Source organism: Protobothrops mucrosquamatus, unplaced genomic scaffold (assembly GCF_001527695.2).
Source record: "Protobothrops mucrosquamatus isolate PMUCROS unplaced genomic scaffold, P.Mucros_1.0 scaffold1134, whole genome shotgun sequence".
Classification (NCBI taxonomy): Eukaryota; Metazoa; Chordata; class Lepidosauria; order Squamata; family Viperidae; genus Protobothrops; species Protobothrops mucrosquamatus.
In genome coordinates, this window is record NW_015387352.1 from 6389 (window position 1) to 27375 (window position 20987).

The 20987-nt window shown below is 38.9% G+C and overlaps 1 protein-coding gene across 1 annotated transcript in view; it reads right to left on the bottom strand.

The window, feature by feature from the left end:
* Nucleotides 1-20987, bottom strand: part of LOC107291502 (glycerol-3-phosphate dehydrogenase, mitochondrial-like) — a 35082-nt gene that overhangs the window by 2983 nt on the left and 11112 nt on the right. Inside the window, exons 2-5 of the mRNA XM_015820500.1 lie at nt 13462-13569; nt 9768-9939; nt 5720-5844; nt 1652-1749 (exon numbers count right to left, since the gene is read on the bottom strand). Coding sequence (XP_015675986.1) covers nt 1652-1749; nt 5720-5844; nt 9768-9939; nt 13462-13560 — 494 coding nt within the window. The 5' untranslated portion in view covers nt 13561-13569. The remainder of the gene's footprint in view (nt 1-1651; nt 1750-5719; nt 5845-9767; nt 9940-13461; nt 13570-20987) is intronic.

Sequence of the window (20987 nt, forward strand, 5' to 3'; positions counted from 1 at the left end):
AGCCAGTTTAAAAACAATAATACAATACCATACAAAATTTAAAAATGATTAAAAATAAATATTTGAATAGGCCGCTTCTACTAAAATTTTGTTAAAACCAATTAAAATACCCCTAGGCCAGTCCTGCCCGCTGAAATAACCAAGTCTTGAGGGCGCGGCGGAAGGAGGGGAGATCCGGAATCACCCGGATCTCTGGGGGAGAGCTTGACCTGGCCTTGACCAATTTTTGGAATAAAATGTTTGATATATAACATAAAGCCAGCTGCAGCTCTTGAGGCAACAGAAATTGTGCATGCTTGAGCAAAAGTGAGTAATGACTGGTGTTTTGCATACTTATTTCTAATGTTTAGTTAACAAGTTTCTAACAACAGCACATAACTAAGCAGCCTACAGGCATCTGAAGTTTCTTACATAACAAGAAATCTTATTTAAATGACTTGGATGGTGCTTCAAAATTCCCTTTCTTGTAAGGCGTCTGAAATGATGGAGCAAGCTTGTATACTTTTACACTGAGACATGGAAAGTACAATGTACCAGAATCGTACTTGTAAGACATGTTCTGGAAGTGCTGTAGCATCACCATATTTTTCTTGGATACATAACACCACATCATCTGAGCACAGTATGTTTATTTAGGTTTGATGACTTCTCTCTCCAATCCTTGATGTTTCCACTGCTTAATGTTATTCTTTCTGAGTCATTGTGGTGGGATGTGTGAAAACTAAGTCTCAAAACGTCACTTCGTTTAGAAAGTCATTTAGAGACCCTGGATAAGACATCAGCTCAGGCTAACGTCCCTCTCCCAGTACCTCTCTAAAGATCAAAACTCAAATAGGTAAGTTACAAAACACTTAACTATTCTCTTCCTGTAACATCTCCTCAGATGCATCCTCGATGTAAGACCTAAACAGCATACATTTGTGCGCTTATCTATATTTTTTATGTTTTATTGATTTTATTGTAAATTCTTTGATTGTCCGGAATAATTGAGAATCAGGCGTAATTCAAGTTTAATAAATTATTATTATTCAAGAACATTAATGGGATACTCTCTTTTCACATCTTACTGACTAATTTAAGGTAAAGTACTGGTCTGTCTAACCAGAGTAAAAAAGCTACTTATGTATTTTCCTTTCTCAAGGCATCTGAGAAGTCAGGAAAATTAACAGCATGCATACATTTGCATCTCATTTTTCCCCTTTTTATACCACAGAGATGCAGACACGGTTTCAACGTTTAAATAAATAAATGCATATAAACACCGATGCACATAAACGCCCGTAAGTTTCAGTTCTCAGACGGCTAATCAAGATTTAATTCAAGCACAGTTATGGTATAGCAACATCAAAGGTTTCTGCCACTGTAATCAATCTGTCAGTAAAATGCCAATAGGATTCTTTGTGCATTTGCCATACCAGATTAAAACAATGGTCCAAAAGATTTCACATTACACTTCTATAAAATAATGGCAATATTTTGTTCTTACAAAGTAAGAAATTAGGCTTGGCACTAGCAAAAGCAAAAGAAAACAAAATAAAAAATAACCCACGGGGGGGGGGAGGAGCACTATAATTCCTACACAGTGACACAGATTAAATTGTAAGAATAACCTGCCAAGCAAATAAAAGAAAGTAAATTTTAAATAACTTACTTGTAAACTGGAAGCATTATAGGCAGAGGAGCAGATAAATGAGGAGCAATTTCAAGCAAGTTGGCACGTTCGTGGAGGGCTTCTTTCACCATTCTATACTAAAAAAAAGAAAGAAAAAGAAAAAATAATAATAAAGAATTTACTGAACTGATTCTCAGCGATACTGACGAACAACCATCTGTTACTATTTTGTGGACTCCCTGTAATATTTAAAAAAAAAAAACTTTAGAAATTATGACTGTAATAAAAATTTGTACAGGTCATTCTTTGACCAGAAGAAGATGTATTTTTATAGCAGAAAAAAGAGTTAAAATATATCTCGAAGTTTCTTTCAGGAGCTCAATATGGTGTTCACATTCTCCTTCCTCCATTTTCTACCACAACATCAACTGTGTGAAATAAGGTTGGTCTGAGAGAGAAAGGATCAAAGCCACTCAGTAAGTTTTCACAGCTAGGAGCGGAACAAGAACTTGCATTTCCCTTGTGCCAGTTCAATGTCTTGATCACCATATCCTATAGCAGTGATGGTGAACCTTTTAGAGACTGAGTGCCCCAAAACCGCCCCCACCCCCGCCCAGCCCCCACTCTGCCCCCCTGCCTTATCCGCCACCCCACCCCAGCCGCCCTCAGGGCCACACACCGCCTCTGCAGCCTGCAGATCGCCCAGGTGGCCCTGCAGCACCATGGCAGCCACACCCTCCGCCCACGCCCCATAGCATCAAATGTGTGTGATGGGGCGCGAAGGCAGAGTCTTGTCCCTGCTGCCATGTCCTTGGCTGCACTGCTCCACATGGGTGACGCCCGGGGCGATTCTCCTCCGGGGGGGCTGCTGGGGAGGAGGGGTTGCAGGGGGAGGCGGGGCTGGGGGATGGCACGCGTGCCCACAGAGAGGACTCTGAGTGCCGCCTCCGGCACGTGTGCCATAGGTTCGCCACCACTGCCCTATAGGTAGTCCTTGAGTTACGACCACAATTCAACCCAAAATTTTCATCGCTAAGCAAGACATTTGTTAAGGATTTTACCCCATTTGATGGCCTTTCTCGCCACAGTTGTTAAGTGAATCACTGCAGGTGTTAAGTTAGTAACACGGCTGTTAAGTGAATCTGGATTCACTGATTTTGCTTGTCGGGAAAATCGCAAAAAGATGATCTTATGATCCTGGGAACACTGCAACCGTCATAAGTATGAGTTCAGTTGCCAAGTGCCAGAATTTTGATCAACTGTTGATGCTGCAACAGTCGTTAAATGTAAAAAACGGACATAAGTCACTTTTTCCAATGCCACTTTAACTTCGAACGGTCATTAAACAAGCAGTCGTATGTCTAGGGCTACCTAGCTCTATGGGAATGAACGATAGCAGTCTATGCAGTTTCTAAATTGATATGTACTAATTATTGTTTTTAAAAAATAAGACAATTCAGTATTGATTTCATATTGTTATTGCTCTATTTTACTCTAGAACATAAAAACCTGTCTAATCAATAACAGAAAATCTGGAATTAATCAACCAAATTCAAGTAAATTTGAATTTTGCACATTGTCCATCCAGAAAGTGCTGTCTGATCTTAAAATAAATACTGATTAAAATTCAAAATAACAGTTTGGAACTCAAAACTGTATTGAGTTAAAAAAAACATCTGAAATAGTAAAAAACGGAACTGCCACAATTTTTTTTTATATACCGCGCTAGTGTTTAATTACATTCATATTCTAAGGCAGAGGTGTCAAACTGCCGGCCCGCAGGCCGGTTTCATCATACCGAAGCCGCGCCCACCCCATTGCCGGCAATGCAAAAAGAGTCGCGATACGTCGTGTCACGTCATGTGACATGGCGAGTTTGACACCCGTGTTCTAAGGGAACAGTAGTTTCCCAACATTATACACACGTTCAAATTTCTTACTGAGTAAAATGTGAGCTACATACATGACCAACAGCTAGCAGAAGACAGCTGAGGAATGTAAAATGAAAAACCTGAAGCAAGGACAAAAATCCAGGAGGCACAACTAAGTGGAAACAGCATGTGTGAAACAGATCTGGAATAGAAGTTAATTACACATGAACTGGAGGGATCACTGTGCTATGGCTATAAAAGGGGTAAATTAAATTTTAGGTTCCATCAATGGAAGTATAATGAATGCATTACAGGAAGTAAACTGGTCAAGCCCAGCTTCCATATGTTCTTAAGGTCTGGCTGTTAAACTTTCAGAACAATTCAGAGAAGTTTGAAGAAGCTGATCTCCTATGAAGAAAGATACATATGTTGTATATAGTATGTTTAAATGTGTGTTATGTATATGTACACTTTGAGAGCAAGCAACTAAATTTCATTTTTAATGTGTGCCATTGTGCCCACAGTAAAAAATGTCAATAAAGGTTATCTAGTATCTAATAAAGGAGGTAGGTATGGGAAAGACAACTGAGAAGGAATATAATACAGGAAAGCATGTGACTCAAAACGGGGGCCCAAACTTGATCGCTCTTGCCCCAGAATGCGGGACACTGAAGAATGGGTTTAAATGAGAGGAAGGAACCCTCAAAGGGGATTTTCCAAAAGGCAACTGGACTTGGTTTTTTTTATTTGAAAACATTTTCTCATCTAAGAAACTTTTAATTGAAGAAACGTCTTCGATGAGAACACCCTTCTTCTCATCAATGGAGAAAAATAATTCTTAATTAATAACTATTAATAATTATTATTTATTAATTAATCAATCATTAGCCATTAATAAATTAATAATTAGACTTAGGAGAATTCTTCTTCTAATTGAAGAAGCTTTCTGAATGAGAAGTGGAATGTTTTCAATGGGGGAAAAAACAAAACAAGAAAGTTGTCTTTTGGAAAAGCAGCTTTGGAACAACCATGATCTGGAATTCTGGATGACTGAGAATCTCCATAGAGAGAAAGAAGGGAGATTCTAATTGAATAGGGGTGGGGGGAACCCTTCCTAATAGTAAGAGCAGTTTGATAGTGAAATCAATTACCTAGAAAGGTGCTGGGCTCCTCTTCATTGGAAGAGTGCAGGCTTTAAACTGAAATGCTTTAATTTGAATTCCTGCACTGAGCAGGTAGGTTGCACTCAATGGCCTAAATGAGGCTTCCAGCTCTATTCTTATATTAAAAAAAAATAAACCATCACAGAGGCATCCCTGTTTCTGTTTTTAAATCTCCTGGAGCTACAGAAATGTTCTGCCTTCCCTTCTCCTTATTCAATAAAAATCAATGTGCTATCTTGTATAGAACGACTATAGAATCAAAATGCGATATAATGGAATCGAATGACTTAGAATCAAGATAAGGAAATAATTGTTGCTACCAAAAATGTTCTGCCTGCAGAATTTAGTCTTAATATGGAGAAATGCACTACGAAACGGCTAGTTCAGTGTATGAGTGAGAAGAGGGAAACTAAGGTTCACTGTAAATCAGGTATTAAGAACCCAAAGTTGTTTTTTCCCCCCAAGGAAAGCATTTAAAACTGTCACAAGATCAGATAGCCTTTATGAGACAGAGAATTTTGAGGGTGCAAATGATGAGATCTTGACAGTTTTGATAATCTTCCAAGCATTTTTACATTTTTGGCCGTTGCACCATCACACAAATTTACACAATGGCACCCGCTGCTTGAAAAGAATACGAACACTTTTACAGATAATAGCAATGTGTGCTGTTACTACAGTTTTTTTTAAAAAAAATTATAATTGTCTTAAACGTATGGAAGCTTCTCAACTTGTTTACAAAACAATAAATTTACCATAACACGTTTTAGGATTTTTTTTTTCAAATAGTGAGAATTTGAACCCAAATTTAATAAATAAAGTGCTATCAAAGTGTCAGTTTACTAAAACGTACACTTTGCATTTCAATTACTTGACCAAATGCTAACATAAAACATTCCATAATTTTTAATTACTTATGCATTTTTTTCTGTATATGCATTTTCTGCATATTTTCTCAAAGTTTAAATCGACTGAAAGCAAATAGTGTGTTGAAAGTCGTAAGTGTGAGAACCAATTTCACTAGATCAAGCAACCTATTGTTTTGCTTTGCAGCAGCCATCCTAAACCATTACCTGATCAAAATCCAATTTCATGATGGCCTTCTGTAGATATCTCACTCCGCCGTGGATCAATTTAGTACTTCTGCTGCTAGTCCCTGATGCAAAATCATCCTTTTCTACAAGAGCTGTGCTGAGGCCTGCATAACCAGAAGACCAAATTAGCTTCTTAAATTACACAATTTGTATGTAATTCATTAAAGACCCTTCTCTAGGGTACAGACAATCACAAGAAAAAAAATTGCTCTGAATATAGATAAATTTGTATTCAAAGTGCATAATGTCATCTCTTTGGCAGCCTTTTCAGAGAAATATTTTGACGTAAGTCATAAAAACTGAAGATATGAAAATGACCGAAGAAGGAATTTGAGGGTAACATAAAACCTTTCTCCTTCTCATTAATATACAAGGACAATTAAAAATTTTAGATGAGTGAGGATAAATGAAATTAAGCTAATGCAGGACAGAAGAAGAGTTCAGGCCCAGACATAGTTATCGCATTATTTTCCAACTCTTGATATTGGTACACATGAGAACAAATTAAACAAAGTAATTAAATTATAATCAAACGATTAGCGTTATTAATGTCCTTTTAAATTTGCATTATGTTTTTTTTAGCAGAACAACAACATATGAACATAATGGTCTACAGAATTTTTTTTTAAAAAATCAATATCGGGTAATACCTTTATTAGAACCACCCAACTCAGAGGAGAGTGCAAGCTTTCAAGTTCTTCAGAACTTTTCATCAATTACAGTGTTTCTCAACCTTGACAATTTTAAGGCATGTGGACTTCAACTCCCAGAATTCCACAGCCAGCAATGCTGGCTGTGGAATTCTGGGAGTTGAAGTCCACATGCTTTAAAATTGTCAAGGTTGAGAAACACTGAGGTAGAATATTATAAAAGCAGAACAGGAGACAGATGGAAGATTAATGGGCCTTGGGGAGGTTGTAACTAATTCATATTTTTGTGCTAAATGAAAAACTGTAATGTAATACTGATAACATCTCCTCTAACTAATGCAGTGCAAGTGCACAATCGCTATCTTGAGACTGACTCTGAACTGCATACCTCATTACCAATTTTCAGGCATTTTTTTTCCCACCGACCCTTCTATTGTTTTGTAAAATATAATCATAATGAAAGTAAATGCGGTTAAAAATAAACACCTACAGAACGCTTAAAATGAAATTCCTTTTTAAGGGAAGGGGGGGGGAAATCCCATCTAATGCAAACTAACTTCGTTCGAGTGTTATTTTCAAAACTGAATAAAGTAGCCATGCTAATGTCACAACCCCTGTCAATATATATGCTTCCCGTGTGGCAATCATTCATACAAAGCCACTTAAGGAAGAAAACAGGAAAAATGAAAGCAAGTATTGCAAGATTTTAACAGAGGGTGTGGAAGAAGGAGTAACACAATTTTGCATGTCCAAGGAGGAAGTACGAACTATTTTATTTATTTTATTTATTTTACAAAATTTATATGCCGCCCTTCTCCCCATGGGACTCAGGGCGGCTCACAGCATGTTAAAACAATATACAGAATTACCCCTTCTAAAAACCAATTAAAATCCAAATATTAGTGGCTGTGACTATTTAAAATCATTAAAAATTATCCCTATTTAAAATTCACCCTAGGTCAGGCCCNATTATAATCCAGAGCTGGCATAGACAGAAAGGTAGACTAAAATCTACTGGTATAAATCAGAAATAGTTCAGAATTTTTTTCTTACATTTTTTTTATAATAACCATTTTTTAAAAGGTTTCCACATCACCTTAAACTATGTGTTGCTAACTTGGGATTACTGAATGTAACTTATCTGATGTTTCCACAGATACTATACTACGCTATTTTTGTTCAACTATGGTTTACTAAGTACATCACAATTGATTTTTCCACAACATACTGAGCAAATTCAATCACATTAAATCTTTAAATCATGATTCTAATGATTTAAAAAATGTAAATTGTCCCATATTTGATAGTCAAAATAAATCTCTGGACTCTGGATTCTATATATCCCATCCATAATATCTGCACTAGTTGACAGATCTTGAGGTTTAAATGAAGCAGAAGCAGATCCCATAATCTAAAGACAAAACTTGATTTAATTTTTCTCATTCAAAAATGACTTTCCTATTTTTTCTCATTTGCTCTTCCAACCAGGGCTAGTTATCAAGTTATCCTTTCAATATGGGAATTTTTGTTTGTTTGTTATTTTTCCGCCTTTATTATGTCACCATTACCATTACACCTAAAGGTAGTCCTCAACTTACAACACTTCATTAATGACCGTTCAAAGTTACAAGACTCAAAAGGTGACTTATGACCATTTTTCACACTTATGACCATTGCAGCATCCCCATGGTCACATGATTTACATATGGATGCTTGACAACTGATTCACATTTATGACGGTTGCAGTGCCCTGGGGGGTCATGTGATCCCCTTTCGCAACCTTCTGACAAGCAAAGTCAATGGGGAAGCCAGATTCACTTAACAACCATGTTACTAATTTAACAACTGCAGTGATTCGCTTAACCACTGTGGCAAGAAAGGTCGTAAAATACATCAAGCTCACTTAAATTTCTCACTTAGCAACATAAATTTTGGGCTCAGTGGTGGTCATTAAGTTGAGGACTACCTGTACTGCAAGTTTTGGTAGTAAGGAATTGTGGCAATTTTGAAAAGGCAATTCACAATTAGGAAGGCAGAAGTTCTTTAGGATTTAAGGCAAACTGGCTTAGCAAGGAACACCCCAAAAATAGATCATAACATGAAGCGCAGGCTTCCCACACAGCCAAGATGAGTTGGATATATTGGACAATGACATTAAAAACAAACGGAATAGAAGAAAGCCCGGCAAGTCAAAAGAGATAATCTCAAATGCTCAAATTATATTCATTTCATCTTTTAAACAAAAGGCACTTTGTTGAATTCTCCATGCTTAGAAACTATGCTTCTGGAATATCAAAAGGCATGAGCCTCTTTAAGTTTTCAGAACTGGGAACTGTGATGTTAGCAACTTATCTCTATCATGATCCAAGACAGCATTTTAAAATGCCTTAGGCCTGTCACAGGCATTATATTGGATTGAATGACAAAGGTATGAGTGAGAGACAGAATATGAGAAGACCTCTTGTGGCATAGCATAATAAAGGAACTGTAGCAATTAAATCCAAGCTCTGTTAATCTTTTTTAAACACTGTACTATGAATAAAAAAATCCCCAAACCTGTAAATATAATTTAAAAGAATCAATCAAAAGATTACAGTAAATAACACAAACCAACTACAGCAGACATGTCAAACACAAGGCCCGGGGGCCGGATGTGGCCCGCGAAGTGGTTTCATGTGGCCCGCGAAGCCATCCTGGAAACAGTCAGGGAACGGCCCCCACTGCCTTGGCCCTGGGCCAGGCCGGCCGGGAGCCTATGTACAATTTTGTGGTGGCCATCTATGCTGAAACGCATTCAGTCTTAGCTCCACAAGGCCGTCTAGAAACAGTGAGGAACCAGCCCCTGCCGCGTCAGCCCCGCCCCCTGGGTGCATGCTGGGGAGGTGTCATCCTTTGTGAGGAATGAAGAAATGGACCATGCCTTGGCGCTTGCCCCAGTCCCACCCCTTTCTGCCAGAGACCCTCAGATCTGTCCCACTCCTGCCCAGGCCCCCACAGGCACCCTTGACGCAAACGATGTAGAGCTGGCCATGCACACCCAGCAGGCCACACCCACTCCATCCACGCCCACCAATAGGCCACACCCACCTTGGCCACACACACCCGCCCCCCCGAGGGCAACCACAATGTTGATGCGGCCCTCAATGAAATTGAGTTTGACACCCCTGAACTACAGTAAAAAAAAATACAATACAGAAATACAATACAATACAGAAAAAAAATACAATAAAAATAAAAATAGAAAAAAAGGAAAAGGAAAAGCAATGAATTTAGATAGAACGAATATACTTTTAATGTAAAAATATATTCCTAACTCTGGGACATATGAATGCCTAGATACAAAACAACCAACTTCTATATTTCCATGAATCACTTACCTCTTGTAACAGCGTCTAAGGCACAACCACTTCCTGTGGCACCTCCACCTATGATAAGAACATCAAATTCTGCGGTTTCTCTCAAAGCCTGGAAGTGATTCTCCCTAGTTGGAAGGGAGCTTAGCATTGGTTCAAGTTTACATTCTGAAGCTTCCACAGATGCAAGATGACCCTGCAAAAATAAAGTGAAAGGAAGGAAGGAAGGAAGGAAGGAAGGAAGGAAGGAAGGAAGGAAGGAAGGAAGTTGGGCATAATTTAATATTGATTTATAAAGAGCAGCACTACTAGTTCAACATCCTTATCTGTAGTCATTAAGAACAGCACAAAAGATTCATGTTTGAATAGCACTGAAATAAAATAATCCCAAAATATTATTACAAATATTATCATCATCATTATTAAGTATGCCAGCATGCCCATTACTTTTCCTAAAATCACCACAAAAGACTTAATGAAAGCGTCTTTAAATATAAACCAGTAGACTAAGACCTTGCTTGCTGTGTTTTTGTTTTTACAAAAGACAATTGAAATTATTAAATATAAAACGCTAACAGCCTACAAAAGAATTCATGAGACTGCAAAATAGCAACAATTGGCACTAGCTTCTGTGTGAGTGTGCATCTAATATTAGAAATGTAAAAATACATCTCTAGTTTTCTGGGTCTTCATATAATTGTATTGCTTTAGATGCTGAATTCACATTCTGAAAATGTGCTTTCTCTGTCTTAATTAAAACAAGCTGCTATTTTATAGCTACAAAGATATATCCTGCGCAAGTTTACGGTTTGCAAAATTCAGTGTTTCATCACGTGTGTGATCACAGAACACATTTATTTCGAGAAGATGTATGCAAAAGTAAAACTGACTTATATGTATCCTAAGTATTTCTATGCATTATTAATTTCTATGATTCATTGTAAATTCGTATTTTACTTTGAAACGAACTCTGAAAAAAAGTAAAATAAATTCTTAACTAGGCAATCATACATGTTTATTCAGCAGCAAGCCTAAGAAAGCACAAGCATATTTCTGCTAAGTGGGTCAAGTCCACATCCAAAATCTTCTATTATTGTCAGAGTGTTGTTGCTGTTATAGACACAGCAGTGAAAAAAACACAGAACGTTTATATTACTTTTTAAGACCAATCTCTATACTGAATTTCAGCATGTGAAAGCAACTATGAAGTTCAATACTAAAAATAATCTAAGAGCGAAAATATTTTAGAAACACCAAAACTCATGTTCACTTGAAAATGGAATTGAAAACCTTGTAAGATGTACTCTCCTACCACTGTTTAAATAAATGCTACTGGAAGTCTCTTTCAGATTACTCTTTTCATTATGGGGAAGTCAAGGATTAAGCAAATGTGGACAAAGATGACTTGAACAAGTTTGTTACATGCCTAAATCCTCTCCCTGTTTTAAGCCTTTGCATGATCAGACTAAGCATCGGCATAAGGCTCTTATCCAAAGTTTTTCACATAAAAATATAACAAAAGTTTTTAAAACTTCATTTTCCTGTCTTCAATGCTGCTTTGGCAAAGAATAATCAATGACTTCCTAAAAATGCAGACAGAACAGCTTGCTGCTGAATGCTTACTAGTTGTACAGTAAATGAGATGTTTCTAGAAGACAGAATATAAAATTGGCCCGTATGTTAATTGGCTTAGGTCTTCTCTCAGCACAGGTGAGTGTTGAAAAATCTTGCTTAGAAAAAAAAATAACAGCCAATTAAAGCCTCCTTCTCTCCTGCTAATCTGGAGGTCATTTATCACATCCTCTACATGACTGACAGGCATAATAAAGGTAGTTCTGCCCCACAATTAGATATGTCAACAGGACAAACAGGCCATCTTCTTGTGCAACAATCCTTCCACTTGGTATCATCTGTTGGATATGGGCAGACAACAGCTACAAGTGGTGGAAAAGTCAGAATAAAGGAAAAGCACAGGATTTCTCTTGTTCTCTTGCCATTTTTACTTTCTCTATATACTCCATGGTTGCACAGAATATAAATTTCCACTTTTAATTATTAGGAAACTCAATGGTCCCAGATTTACAACTGAAACATTGTGAGACAGGGGGTTTACTACTGCATACTACTATGCTACTTTTCCAGCCTTTAGTCGTATTTTTCAACTCTAGATGAAGACTCTTACAACAAATATCACGGGCTGTATCAAAGGCCTCCTATATTCAACTTTATGAAAGAATCAGTATCTTCACAGTATTCCCTATGCTTAAACTTCTGTATGTGTGCGTGCACACGCAGGCACACCTTCAAGTCATGGTTGACTCCTGGCAACTGCCTAGATAAGTCCCTGCAGGGTTTTTTTAGCAAGATTTCAGAAATGGTTTGCTATTGTCTTCTAAGGGCCAAGAGAGAAAGAGTGGCCCAGGATCACACAGCTGTTCTTAGTCTCCATGTTTCTAGCCTGGTGTTTAACCCCTACACCAGGGGTAGGCAACCTTGGCTCTTTTATGACTCGTGGACTTCAACTCCCAGGAATTCTGAGAGTTGAAGTCCACGAGTCATAAAAGAGCCAAGGTTGCCTACCCTGCCCTACACCAAACTGGCTCTCTTAAACTGGGCAATGATATTCTTACCTACATTCGATTAAAATGTGAAATACAGCTGCAACTACCAAGAGTTTTTTTTAATGACTGTAAAGGTTATAAATTATCTATTCCTTAATTTTCACTTTCTAATCTGAAACTCTGGAGAACCTAAAGGGAATAAGAAGCTTTAATTTCCTTTCTTTTCATCCAATGTGGAAGATGTCACCTCAACCCAACAATTATTAATTATAGTCATGGCTCACTCTTTATATCCTTGAACTGTTGGATGAGACTGCAAAGCCACACTAAAAAGAGATAAAGGATTCCCCTGTCCAGTTGTTTCCAACTCTAGGGAGCGGTGCTCATCTCCGTTTCCTAGCTGAGGGAGCCAGCATTGTCCAAGGATATTTCCATGGTCATCTAGCTCAGAGATCCCCAACATCTTGGTCACCAGGGACCAGTTACGTGGAGAGAAGTTTTTCCATGGACCGGAGGGGGCGTGGTTTTGTGTGCTGCCTGCATCCCACGAATGGGGCTTTCCTTGTTTGTGTACTGAGATGCCGCGGCCCGGTACTGGTCCACGGACCGGGGGTTGGAGACCTCTTATCTAGCTGGCATGACTATACAATGAAGCGCACAGAATGTTGTTACCTTCCCATCGAAGTGGTACCTATAGATGTACTTGCATTTGGATGTTTTCGAATTGCTAGGATGTCAACGGGCAAATTATTAAATATTCAAATAGAGCTTCATATTAATTATATTTTGCCAACGAAACAATTGGATTTCATCTTATTGTACAAATACAAAATTAGCCTCCATAATTCTTACTGATTGAAGATTTCAACAACATTAAAAGTTTTAAATTACATTTGATATGCTGCTTGTATCCTTTATAATCTAATTACTACAAAGAGGATGGTGTGAAATGGTACAAAAACCGACTTCGAAATTTATTTAGAAATGAATGAACTTTTCATTGGTGCAACCATAAAATAATATACAGACAGTGTTCTTGGTTGAAGCCTCTTCCAATTTGTATAACCTAATATAGCACCAACCCACCATTACAGTATTAATGCAATAAAAATAACATATCTGCATGAAATTTACAAGTATTAAACCAATTTACTTACCTTTTTTCTATATTGAGAAACTTGTGAGAGGGCAAAGACAGTTGCAATAGCTCCTCCTCCTATGAGGATAGTTCCTTTCACTGCCTTCCGAAAAGCCATGATTTAGTTCTAGAAGGGGAAAAAAAACAATCAGGAAAGTTTGCCAAGTTTCCTCTAAAACTGAAATAAGAAACTTGAGGAAGTTTGTGTAATGCATACGAGAGTGAGTTTAAAAGGTTCATGAAGGGACAGCCACATTAGGTAAGGAACTTTGGCTAGAATATTTAGCTTTGCTGACTAAAAAGAAATACGATTCCATTCCAGAGTCCTTTGAAGAACTGTTTGATTATGAGTAAAGACTAGCTCAAACATTGGCAATCTTAGTACTACTGCACTGCAAAACACAAATAGTCGAAAGCCCAAGTCTCAAAAATAATAACTCCCATCATAGCCTGTTTACTTATAGTATTAACATTATTGCATTTTAGCCATAAGGGTATTCAAGTCAATTCGATATCATTAAGTCAAAAAGACCTCAGATTATACTGTTCTCACAAGAACATATCTGAAGATGCCGATGATACATAGGGCTTTGGCTCTGCTTCTATTAGACCTAGTAATAAGAGAACACGTATGCCCCAATTCACAGAAAATAATTGGAGTCCTTTTCTCAACCCATGAGGTATATCATATTACTGCACCCACGTCATCCAGCAGCAAGCTTGTAACTACTCTCTTCCTTCCTCAAAGACTAGTTGTGGGAAAGTCCTACATCTACCCATACAAAATCATTGAACAGTGATCCTGTAGGCAGAAAAAATGGACCATGCAAAAATATCTTGCTTTATTATTCAAATACATATGGGAAGCTTTACATTATTAGTACTTTCTTATTTCTCTTTAGCGGGATGGAAGGAATCATTATTTTTGTTGTTTGTAATGATACAATGATGAGCACCAAACTGAAGAAGGTTGAGTCATCTCAACAAACTCTGATTATAATGTGGGAAGTCAGCCGCCCCCCAGAGAAGGAAATATTAAAAGGGCAGAAATATATATTTCCTCAAAGGATCTTAAAGAGGCAGAAAAGCATGCCCAGTTTTTCTTAATAGCCCCAAGTCTCCCTCCCTCAAGCAGAAACCAGCTCTGTACAAATGCAGATGTAAACCATCAGGAAGGTTGAAGCTAGGAGATTAAGAAGACAAAGACACCTAAACTCTGCATACCTCACCCAAACTCTAGGAGTCATTGGTCCCAGCCCCAGGGAAGCAGGATATGACCTTTAGGACGTAATAGGATTAACCCATCACCATCAGAATACCAGAAAAGCACACTCAGACTCAGGTCAAAGTTCATGCCACAGGAATAACTCCAAACAAAAGGCTCCAGAGGGTATAAAAACCTACTCCCTACATGTGCTCAGGCCTTTTTTTCTCTCTTTTCTTCCAGAGCCATCTTTCTGTCTGGCTCTCCTCTTCAATAAACTGCAACCTTCTTTCTAAAGCAGTCGCCATGTTGTTTATCCCCGGCTTGGACTGAACCATGATGAAGACTTTTCTTCCAACAATAAAAAGCAGTTGCCAAGCAGGTCAGACTACTTGTCCACCTACCTCAGCTTTCCCCAATCTGATAGCCTCCAAATGTATTGGAACCAACATTCATCTATGGGGCCTCTAAAAAAATTCCAAAAACTGTCTCAAGGGGCATGAGATTGATGAAAATCCATCTAGCCCAGTCCTATCTCTCACTAGTCCCAGTTGCAGCAGCTATCCAAAGACTTTTCAAATGACCTTCTCCCTGACTTTTTAATGGGATTTTTTTTCCAGGAAGCTTCTGCATGGCAGTGAGATGTAGCCTCTTCTCAATGCATTATACATTATATTGTACCACATGGCCCCAGTCCTATTCATGCGCAAAAATTCTATTTAGGAATTTCTGGAAGGCCATTTTGATGGGAAAATACTAAGAAACAGCCTCCGAAACTGAAAAACTCTCCTGAAAGAAAACAACAGCAAACCACACCTGTTATTGTTGTCAGGAAAATGACATGGATGCCCATGAAATCGCTAGGTATCAAGCTCGACTCAAAGATGCTTTTCTTTTCTTTTTTTCTTCTATAAAATCTGATGGCAGAAAAAGGAGTGCATAAACACCCTTTCACAAAAATCTTTTGGACTGGTTTTCTCAGTCCTCCAGATATGTGTCAGCCATATATTGATTTCAAGAGGGCTGATGCAAATGCTATTCTCCAAGTAGGTGGAACAGGCTATGTGTTGGGATACAAGAACAGCCCTGCCACTGAGAAAATATTGACTGTGGAATGAGGAATGCACGCTTATCAAATCCAATCATCAGTTACACCCTGGTAAGCCGTTCTTTTTCAGCAGCTATTCTTCCTTTGTACAAACTGTCCTAATTACGCAACCTCTTCAATTAGGTTTTATGGAAAAGCATTAAAGAACTTTATGAAAAACCACGGAACTTTTAAAATATTCTTCCTAAAGTAAGATTATCTAAAGTTATTGCAGTATATCTTTTATACTCTTCCAGGATCCAGTGTGAAGGAAGAGAGATGATTCTTTTAAAATGATGCCTACTAGCTGGTTTTTATAAATTCTTATGCTAAAACAACAAACATTTTAATAATCTGATTTTTTTTTTAAAAAAAAAGGCTGTTCAGACCAATTTAAAATATCAAAAATATTTTAAAATATTGTAATTTGATCAATCTAACTGGCCTATGTCTCTAGGCATTTCCTTGAGGGTAACCGCCACTGAAAATAGAATTTAAGTGAAGACAACAAAAAAGACATGCTTAACTCTTGATGACTTAGTTTGCCACTATCTTCTCCTTATGGTTTTTCAAAGTCTCAATCTGATTTACAGCTCAGACCGCAGCAGATCAGATAGAGCAGAATGCTCCGTTCTTCTAAGAGGAGATTCAACTTAGACACTCAGCTATACTAGTCTGAAACTGATAAATACACTGTATAGACACATAACAGAAAACAGAATAGTAGAGCTGAAAGGATCATCTAGTTCAGCCCTCTGCAATATACAGGAAAACCATTCATTTACTGATTTATTTTTAAGTCTGTATAAAAAGAATTAAAAACCTATCATGGTAACAAGCAAGACCCCAAAAGATTTTAAAAAAACTTACATCCAGAAATTAAGTTATCCTTATCCTTCTTAAAACACCTCTAGAAATGGAGAACTGAGTCCACAGTCTTCATAGATAAGATTTTTATTTTGTCAAATCTGAAGTCACCTGACTCATTAACATCTCTGGGCAGCCTACAACTTTTACAACACATATACACCCTTATGTGTCATCAAACTCCTATTGACCACATAGTTTCATCAATCAATCACAGACACAATCCATCAATAAACCAATAACAACAATAAACCAACCCCCCAAAATGGCATTCCACAGCCAGTTTGTCAATACAGCTGGAAAAACAGCCATAAAAAATTTCCTAAACAAATAAGGGTAGGAGCCACATAGATTTCGGGGGGGGGGGGGGGGAGAATAACCCATCATTCCAGAGGGCAAGTGCAGCAACAGGATAGGTTGGTCTACTATCGTACAGATCTTCCAGTGAGGTTTTTGCTATATTTAAATGAACTTTAGATAGTTGCAATTTATGTCCATTATTTTTGGTTCTAGTTTCTTCTTTTCTCCAGACTGAATATCCCAAGTTATTTCAGCTGTTCTATTAGGGCATCTTGTCAAAGAAGATGACATTCGTCTCGGATTACCTATTTTTGACAAAGCTCCTGGCAATCACAGCAATCTTTAAGCTTACAAATGGCCTGCTTATTCAATCATCCCCCCAGAGACTAATGTCCAGTTCACTGTTCAATAATTACTGGGATCCTGTTTTTCTTGAAGAGGGGAAATACCAGTCATTTGGTATCTTCCCTCCTATCAAAGACAATAGTTCCTCAACAGTATTCTAGACTGTATTTCATGAGGGCCTGGGACCTTGAAAGCATTCAAATTAGTCAAATGCTCCTTTATTTCATCCCTACCATCCTGCACCCTTTCCTGTTGTGAACCTTTCCGATGTATGCTACTAAATTAATGTTTTTAAATATTTAAAATGTTATTTTTAACATTTATTTAAATAGTTTAAACAGTAACATTTATTTAGCAGTTATTTATTTTTAAAATGACATTCAGTGAAGACTGAAGCAAAATAAGAGTTTCCCTGTATTTTTGCCCTCACCATTAAGAATTCACTTTTGGAAAAAACAGCGACTCTGCCACTTCCTTTGCCTTTTTTTTTTGCTATGAACGTATTTTTAAAAAGCTTTCTTGTTGGATTTCATCTCTCTTGCCAAGTTTAGCTAATTTTACACCTTTCCCTTTGTGTACTTCCTGCACTTCTGAGCCAAAGCTTTACACAATCGCTTGAGTTTTAAGTCCTTCCTTCTAAAGAAGCACCCTTTTTTTCTCAGCTACTTCACAAACTGCCTATTCACACAGATTGGCTCCTTTAGATAGTGTACCTCCTACCTCCTTTTCTTCCTCACTGGCGTTGTTTGAGACTGCGGCATCCTTAATTTCTTTTAAAAGAAACCCAGCCAGGGACGATATTTTTGCATTTCAGATTTTCTTCTCATGACATTTTCTCTCCTATTTCTTTTAATTTATAAAATCAACCTTTCTAAAACTTGTAATTTTTTAACAAAGCTTTTTGCTAAAATCAAAAACAGGTGTGGTCACCATATATTTCCCACCACTTTTTAATGTATTCAATTCCTCCCTGCCAATTAGGACCATATCCAAGGTAGATCAACCAGTGGCTAACTCAACTTTTTAAAAGAGAAAATTATCACCAACGCTAGTTAAGAATCTATGCAACATCTTGTATTTGGCAGAATTAGTTTTCCAACAGATTGCTAAAATCTCCCATCACAACCACTTCATGACTTTTTTTTTTTTTTGAAGCTTCGGTTAATCTGTTTTAATGAACCTTCATCCACTTCTTTGGACTGCTTTGGTAATCTACAGTAGGGGTCCCCAACCCTCGGTCCGTGGACCAGTACTGGGCTGCAGCATGCCAGCAACCAGTCCGCACAAACAAGCAAAGCGTAGTCTTAATTAGGTTTTAGTATAGGTTTTTATATGGGGTATTTTAGAGCAGGCCTTTATTTATTTAATTTGATTTTAGAATAGATATTTATTGTGATTTTTATTATCGCCTGTTCACCGCCCTGAGTCCCGTAAGGGAGATAGGGCGGTATACAAATCTAAATAAACATAAACAACATAAACATAAACAAAGTCCCATCCATGGGATGCAGGCAGCATACAAAATCACACACTCTCCGGTCCGTGGAAAAACCTTTCTCCATGGAACCGGTCTCTGGTGCCCCAAAGTTGGGGACCTCTGATATACAGCACATTCCTAGCAAGGTATCCCTGCTATTAGCTTGCTCTTTTACCTTGAGTTTTTCAACAGTCTTATTACCATCAGCCCTGTGGAAATTCATTAAGATAAAGAATGTTACTCCACCTTCTCTCTTGTGTTGACTGTTCCTCTGAAACCAACTGTAGCCATCAAACCCAATGTGACACCGGTAAATTCATCCCACCATTTTTCAGTGCCTAATAACACCTGGGTCATCTTGCCTATCAACCATGTTTTGCGCATTAGTGCAGAGACATCCAGAAAACCCAACCCATTCTTCTCTTTGCCATCTCATTTGTCTCTAACTAGCAAATTGTTTTGTTGCTATATCCAATCCACTACTTGACAATTCAATTTGCATTGAATTAAATAGAATGCATTTGCATTCTAGTTTAAAGCCCTTATGATGAGGTTAGCTAGCCATCATCCAGAAATATACTTTCCCGTCTTAGTAAAATAAATACCATAATGCAAAGCAGCTTTTTCCTTCCTGATGTTTGCACCATTCTTTGAACCTCAACCCTCTCAATTGCACTAACACTGCAACCAGACGTTCATTTAATATTTTTCCTTTCTTTTGCCTTCAATGGGAAGTATTCTCAGGAACACCACTTAGGTCCCCAAATCCATCACCCCCTTCCCCAAAGGCATGCAGTAACTCTACATCTACTGGAAGTCATGCTTAGCAGTATTGTTTATGCCCACAAGATTAATGGGACAAGTCTCTGATCAGTAGATCCGATAAGACTTATCAGTCCTCCTACCATATCTCAGACTTGGAAGATTGCACATAGGTCAGGATGAACAATATGAGTAATAAATGGGAACTACTGTGCCTCTCACAAACATCCTGTTCACAATCACTATGTTTTCTTCTACTTGATGACCAGTAATAGATCACTTCCACTTGGGTCATGTGACAAATTTAACTATGAGAGCTTTTTGTAGCTTACTTATGTCTGTAGAGCAGCGGTTCTCAACCTGTGGGTCGCGACCCTTTTGGGGGGTCGAACGACGCTTTCACAGGGGTCGCCTAAGACCATCGGAAAACACATATTTCCGATGGTCTTAGGAACCGAGACACTAGTGAGAATGTCTGCTCAAGGCTAGCTCCGCCAGCCAGCTCGGGCAGACAGGAAAACAGCCACCTCAGCAGCATGGCGGGGCTGCGCTACCCATTGCAGAGCAGCTACCGCCGCATCGCCACGGCTATGAACCTCCTGCTCGGCATCTTTCAGGTCCTCTTGCCTCGATTCCGTCTGGGAGAAGCGCAGGGCCAAGGTAAAAAAAAAAGCCTGGCGAAATACTCCCGAGGGGTAGCGTCGATCTGTAGCAGGAGGTGAAGGGGGCGGGTGGGTGTCGACCAGAAGGGAACCGGGTCTGATAAGGGCGAAAGTTGAGTGAGGTTTTCCCCCTCGCCCCTCTCTCCGCCTCCCTTTGTGCAGCGGCGTCTCTGGCTGCTGCCTTCCCAGTTGCCAAGAAAGGGGGGAAAAAGAGCCGTGAGCGAGTTCCCCTTTCTGCCTCGTTGCTTAAAGCTTTTTTTTTTTAACGACCGCTCGTTCAGAACTCCTCGGGGCTTGTTTGCACGAGCTTGTGGCAGATCAGTAAATAAAGGGGTGGGGGAGCCAAACCATCCAAGGCGTTTGCACCCTGAACGTGTGGACGCTGCTTTCATGATTTGCCACCATCGCCCCCTCTCTTCCCGCCCTGCTCTAGCAACGCGCTGCTGCTGCTGCTGCTGCTGGCTGAGCTGAGGCGCCGAGCCGGTCCCCACGTCTCCTGGTTGCCCGGCCACACTCCGCCCCCGGCCGCCCTCCGCACCGCGCCGGAGCCTCCCCGCGCCACCCGGCCCACCTCCCTCACCGTCGGAGGGCATCTATGTGTGTCTCCAGACCTTATTGGACTACCATCCCCAGCAGCCCTAAAAAGCACTGTGGAAGAGTGGGGAATTCTGGGAGTTGCAGTTCATCACCATCTAGAAAAACATGACTCTCCAAAGATCAATCCTTCCTTCCTTCCTTCCTTCCATCCATCTCCTTCCCTTCCCCTTCAATCTCTCCTTGCTTCCTTCCTTCCTTTCCCCCTCAATCTCCTTCCTTCTCCATCTCCTTCCTTTCCCCTTCA